This window comes from Gymnoscopelus braueri (assembly GCF_963280865.1).
Source record: "Gymnoscopelus braueri genome assembly, chromosome: 16".
Lineage (NCBI taxonomy): Eukaryota > Metazoa > Chordata > Actinopteri > Myctophiformes > Myctophidae > Gymnoscopelus > Gymnoscopelus braueri.
The window spans coordinates 45033870-45040528 of NC_137616.1; the positions used below are offsets into that span (position 1 = coordinate 45033870).

At 41.8% G+C, this 6659-nt stretch overlaps 1 protein-coding gene across 2 annotated transcripts; it reads right to left on the reverse strand.

Moving 5' to 3' along the window:
• Positions 1-530: 530 nt before the first annotated feature.
• On the reverse strand, positions 531-3854 carry LOC308103681 (uncharacterized protein). 2 transcript variants are annotated; one of them, XM_080453802.1, is made up of 11 exons: positions 3464-3854; positions 3329-3380; positions 3126-3185; positions 2959-3009; positions 2848-2874; positions 2434-2598; positions 2192-2240; positions 1803-1940; positions 1607-1671; positions 1413-1498; positions 531-773 (listed from the first exon to the last, which is right to left on the reverse strand). In XM_080453802.1, the coding sequence occupies exons 8-11, from the start codon at positions 1863-1865 to the stop codon at positions 553-555; spliced, it is 435 nt and encodes a 144-aa protein (XP_080309928.1). In that variant the 5' UTR covers positions 1866-1940; positions 2192-2240; positions 2434-2598; positions 2848-2874; positions 2959-3009; positions 3126-3185; positions 3329-3380; positions 3464-3854; the 3' UTR covers positions 531-552. Both variants share the same exon structure in this region, with proteins under 2 accessions (XP_080309928.1, XP_080309929.1).
• Between the last annotated feature and the right edge of the window lie 2805 nt (positions 3855-6659).

Below are 6659 nucleotides of genomic sequence, written 5' to 3' on the forward strand. Positions count from 1 at the left end.
TACAGTATTCCACAAATATTCCATATGATTGTGGAATATTTGTGGACTGGAACTAGACCCCCTGAAAGGGAATCTAGTTCATAGGACCACAATGGAAACAAGTCCCCAGGACTTGTGTTATCCTTTTAGCCTTAACGTACCTCATGACGTTTACCTTTCTGACTAAGTATTCAAACAAACAGCAGATCAAGCCAGCTTTTAATTATTTTTGACAGAACAGAAGCGGGACAGCCACTTAACTCCCACAGTGTTGTTCCATGCTGTCTAGCTCAAGACTGAATACAGAAGGTCATACAGAAGCACACACACACACACACACACACACACACACACACTAGGGCTGATTAAGCTTGATCCAGAACAGAACAGTTAACCTCTTTTTTTTTTTACACGTCACTAGTTGAATGAAAATAAAATAATAATAAAACATAATAGCACAGCCTACTTTGCAGGGACTCTTTTTGCTTGGGCCGGTTCCACAACAACTGAAAAACATTAAACAAGTGCTGTACTGAATAGCCAGTGAGCTACCAGGGTAAGGTCCAACCAGAGCTACTTCGTTGAACAGAACAGAAAAGAAGACAAGTTCAAAATACACAGTACTGTACAATACTGTGACACTAAGATCCCCCACAATGGACAGTGAAAGTTCAAGTTAATGACTGCTGTGTGTCCTCCGCCTCCCCTTCTCGCTGGAGCATGCTTGAGGTGGTCTGCGGCATGCTGCCTTATGAGGTCCTCTGTGGCTTTTGGGTCGAATTTCATGACTGCATCTGCATAGTAGAAAAAGACAATAAAAAATGTGCAACGGCAACATGCTGTCCTAGTCCCTATCTGACATAATACACAGATCGATTGAACTCCTGCCATCTGGTAGGAGGTTCAAGAGCTCAGGGGGAAGCACCAGCAGGTCATCCAACAGCTGCCCCAAACCATCAGAACCCTGAACCCATGCTCGCCATATATTGCCCCCAAAACCAACATCTTGAAAGATGGATAGCACTTTGAATAGTACTGTATCTATATTGCACTTTGAATGCAGCAGCACTTTTTTTTTTACCAATGTTGTCTGCTCTCTACTTTTTAATGTTTGCCTCTTTTTTATGTGCACCATGAGTTGTGGAAAATGGTATTTTGCTCCCCTCTATGCCTAGTGTGTATTGTGGAAGTGACAATAAAACTGATTGTGAGTGTCCATATTGACATGCAAAAATGTGTTGCTTGTACATCCACAACTAGTTTAATACAAAGCCATCTCCCTTCTACACCTAACCACCACAGTTATTTAAAATGTTATGATAGCCAACGGTAGACAGTTGGCATTGTATTATTTTTTTATGTCAACAGGGAAGGACATGTTTTACCCAATTAAATTTAGACTTGTCCTTGGTCAACATGAAATATGGGCTTACCTTGTATTGCACTAAAAGTCTTAGTCTTCTCTTTTTCCCCCTTCCCCTTCATGATCAACTGTGCCATCAGACTGTTACTGAAGAGCCTGAAGAAAAACAAAGAAGAATTAACCAAATAAGTGTTCAGACATTGAAAACCACAGCACACCCAAACATCACACAAGGGTTAATTCATAGTGTATGTTTAAACATACCTGTCAAGAACTTTGTGGACACAGTCCTTAACGTCCTTCCCTCCATTACGGGAAAGTTGCAGCACCTGTTGGAATAAGTCCATGAAAACTTTCACTGACATACCCCAGAGGAACATATAAAGTGTGCGAGTGCATCTTATGCTGTTCATTACTTCCAGACTCTTGTAAAGCCTACCTGGGCTCTTGTAAAGCCTACCTTAAAAGCTTGGACATCACTGAGGAGTTGCTCCTCTCTCTGGAAGTCCTCCATGTTCTCCATTCTCTCAACATGACTGGCCGCTGCAGGCAGGTTCTTTAATGTCTATTAATATGGTCAGGACTTTCTTCTGGTATACTGAAAAATAAGTAAGTGTATATTAACACAAAGAAATGTTATCTGACATTATAGACACCACACTACAATGATACAAAACACTGCTATAATTGAAGAGCAGTTTTTGTGTCCCGATAGGATAGGAGAGGAGACAGAGAGAACAGTAAAGGAAGAAAGGAGAGAAAGGGCAGAAGAGAGAAGGGTTGCAAATTAAGTGTCCCCCAGTTTTCTTGGCCAGTGTCCTGTCTTCATTGAAATAGCTCAGAACTTACCTTGTGTTGGCAATGGGAATGCCCATGTTGGACTCTCACTGCATAGCACCTGTAATAAGAACAAAAGTACGTTTTAGAAATTACAAACTGATATTTTTGCATTAAAACTTTCCAAGGGAGATGACTATATACTATATATTAGATGAGAAATAATAAATATGTCATATTGTAACAATTATGGGTGCAAAATACTACTTGCTGAATTAAAGGTTTTGATTACTTGGGGCCTTTGGACAACTCACCATACCTGACGATGTCCCTGGATCTGTCATGTCTGGACCTGACGTGTCCCTCGACCCATCACTGCGGTGGGACCTGTCATCATGTCTGGACCTGACAGAGTTTCTCCGAGCTATTGCTGTACCTGGAGTCGTGGCTGGTCCTGGACCTGATGCTGTGCCTGATGGCTGGAGCCATCACTAAAGACTTAATACTTGGACATAATACTACTACAATACCATGTCACACTGAAAAAGACTACCCCTACTGGTTGGTCTTAGATGTTGACAATCACACATCTCCTCTGATACACATAGTTCAGTGGCCCTGCTGACAGGTGGCATAGACCAAGCTGTAGGAAATCACTAGGGCAGCGATAAGGGCTGGACACCAACCAGTAGAAGTCAGTCGCTACTGATGCTGTGCCCTAACCTTACCTGGTGCTAGGCTTGCATGTCCAGAGCCTGGAAAAGATAAATAATGTTCTTAGATTCCAAATATTGATTTGTAAGGAAAAAGGTGACTGTTTAAATGATATTTATACTGACTGGGTGTGGACGTTTCTCTGCTCCTAGATGCTAGGCTTGCATGTCGAGAGCCTGTAAAAAAATGAATGTGCTTAGATTCCAAATATCAATTTGTAAACAAATTGGTGAGATTCCAAATATCAATTTGTAAACACATTGGTGAATGTTTAAATGTGATGCACACTCACTGTGTGTAGACATTTCCCTGCACCGCGATTCCTCAGCACGCTCCACCGGGCGAGGCAAGCCTGAAACACATCGAGCCTGTAACTACTTACTCATTCCTTGTGAATTAGGTATGGTAATGATTTATTTAGTATGCACAACATGTAACACCTTGTACTGAATGTACTTTAAATGTGTTGGTGCAATGGAGAAAGTGAATACTCACGGAGTGTGGACATTTCTCTGCTCCGAGGTGCAACACTTGCATTGTCGGGAGCCTGGAAAAGACAAAGAATGTTCTTAGATACCAAATATTGATTTGTAAACAAAAGGTGACTGCTTAAATGTGATGCACTCTCACTGTGTGTAGACATTTCCCTGTGCCGAGACCCCTCGGCATGCTCCAACTCGACAGACATGGTATCCACCAAGACATCCACCAGGCCATCCAGGGCTTGATTTTCAGAGTCTGAAACATAACAATCAGCTTGTAACTGATTTCATGTTGTGTGTACCCAATACATCATTATCATATTTCATAAATTGACATAAATACTCAACAAGCATTGAGTAACACATTGTTGTCCTGGCTGGACTGCAACTTCCTTGATGCGATAGGAAAGGAGGGCACCTATACGGCTGCAATATAACGTAAAAATAAACATATCCATATCTAAAATAGACAGCCTTATTAAAGCATTTGATTGTCATTTTTGACATTGGACATGATGGGTAGAAGAAAGTTACCCATCATGCTCGCCTCCCCCGGATCATCATCAGATTCTGTTAAAGTACAAAACGTGAATGGTCTACAATGTGAGGCCCAGTTTCTGTTAACATATTTCATACATAACATAAACATATGAACTCTACATCAGTCATCATCTTGTCTTTTAACAGGTTTCCTCTTCCCTCTTATCACCTCTTCCTCCTCTGCTTGGCTGGTCAGGTTGTAGTTGTCACATTCACAAGCTTTAACTAGAAGTTATACAATTCAACTGTAAACATTGATTCAACTATTTGTACTTGAATTATTGAGTAAATGATCCAAAAACAAAACCTGCCTTAAGTCATCTTTATCTTGACTAACTGGAACGTCAGCCAGTCCTCCTGTGGGACCTTCCTCATCTTGTAAGTTGGGTTTGTTTGGCATTTGGCCATCTAATGGTTCCCTTACCCCTGTCGATCCAATTATTAGGAATTGTACCCTCAGTCTCCTTTCCATCCTCCAACCACACATCCCTGGCATACCTGAAAAAGACAGCACAAACATGTTAGTGCAATATCAGAAAATAAATTACGTGAACCATAGTCAATAAATCACGGCTTGAAAATGCTACGATTCTCATTAGAAGCAACATGGAGGGATGAGAACAGAAATGACTACATTTGAGTATAAGCCCAGGTTAGAAGGTTAGACAATAAAGCATGAGAGGTGGATAAAGCGAGAGGTGAGGTAGAGATGGTTTATCTGCGGCGGAGGGAGGTGACATTGGGAGAAGGATGCTGAAACACAAGACAAATAGCTGATTTGGAAACTAGCTGAAAGAAAAAGAAAATGTAACCTTTAATATTGCTGTTCCAGACCATGGCGAAAGGGTATGAGGACATAACCACCAACGTTTCTTGTGGGAGGCAAGCCACCTTGCGGAACAGATCCGTTTCACGCGGTAGTCCATCTTTCATCCTACCCTGACTGGGCCTCCATTTCCTTGCTTGTTCTTTCACTGAAGTCCTGATTGTTTTTCTGGATGGAGATATGATTGACAGCCGCAGCAGGGCAGCCAGTCTCATCCCTGACATTGTCGTCTCCTATCGAGGGACCATAGATGACCCACCCCAATAGGGTCCTCACAGCATATGGTCCATCTGCCTGGCTGTTGACCACCTCCAAAAGGTTCCAATAACTTTGAAGCATTTGTAGGTCAACACCAGAGTCTATTTCTTGCAGTTTGATGCGTTTCAAATAAGGCTTTATGAGTGAACACATTAGGGAGTTGTATGAAATCATTTGTGTCCAACTTGGCTATTTCCAAACCTGAGATATGGTGACTGGTCTCAGGCTTCACTTGGTTCATGGTGCGGAGAAGAATATTAGTTTTTTATCCGGTAATGTTTAGCCTTCTCATTAAGTTTTCAGTGCAGAATGTGGATGTGCTTCCATGGTCCAAAAATGCATAGGTTTGCAAAACTATGTCTCTTCACTTGAACGGGTAACTATGGAGAAGATGGTTTCATCACCGGCCCCAATATGAGCACATGTGTGAGGTGAGACGACAGCATTGTTCCCTATTGATTTCTCTTCCGTTTCTTCAATGTGGAGTATATCAGGATGGTTTTGTTCACATGTATCGCAGGTTAAACGACTTGTGCAGTCTCTGCTTAAGTGTCCTCTTTTCAAACAGCCAAAACAGACTCCCTTTTCCTTTAAGTAGTCCATCTTCTCTCTGTGTCTTCTCTCTTTCATCTGTGGACACCGCTCCAATGTGTGACCACTTTTATTGCAGAAAAGACAATAATTATGATAGCTGATGAATACACTTCTTTCCACTCCATTTGACCTCACTGCTGTTTCTATGGGTGTTACTGTTGTGGCAAAACTGCTTCTTCTTGGAATGTCTCTTGTGTCTCTTGGTTTGATGATGGTTGAGGTTTTGACAGTTGTAGTTTGCTTAGCATCGTGGCTGCTTCCAAACAGCGGGTCAGACAGTATTCTAACATGTTCCTCTATGAATTTTACAAGGTCGGAAAGGTTAGCACGCTGTCCATGCCAACAACGTTCATCTCCTCCATATAAGCCATATTTTCCATCACATTGCAGCAGCCTCTGAGGAAGAGAGAAAATGCCTGCAATGCTTTCACATCCTCCATTTTGATAGCTGCCCAGACAAAAACCTTTTCCATATATGCCGTTGCTATCTTGTGCTCATTCCCAAAATGCTCTTTGAGCAGCTCTTTTGCTCTTTGATAGCCCTGGGATGGAGGCATATGTTGGCAGCTTTGAATCAGGTCTTTTGGATGGCCTTTTGTATATTGTTCAAAGTAATGTAAGCAGTCACTGTAATGGTCAGTCTTTTTCTCCACTCCTCTCTCAAATGCCCTGATAAACATTTCATATTGCAATGGGTCACCATCATAGACTGGAATGTCTCTTGGTGGTAAAGTGGAATACAGATTTTGCTTAACCAGTAAAGCAGTTCGTAGCACATTGCAAATATCACCTGCAGGGGGTGTAGTGTGAGTGACATGACCTTGAACATTCTTTTTCCCATGAACCTGTACATTTTCAGTTTGTTATATTTTGATTTGTTATATTTTCGGTTTGAACATTTTGCCTGGGGAGAGAGTGTTGCATTAGAGGAGTCATGCAATGAGCTTTGGCAGATTTTTCATGAAGTGGTTGTTTTGGCCATTGTCACATTTCGTTTTTGTGGAGTTTGATCAGGTAGGTATGTATTTGCATTTGGGTTGAATGGGGTCGTTTCCTTTGGAGCAGCAGCTCCTTTCTTTGAGTTTGTCCCACTTGACACTCTTGATGAGTTCCTTGGACTCATGGT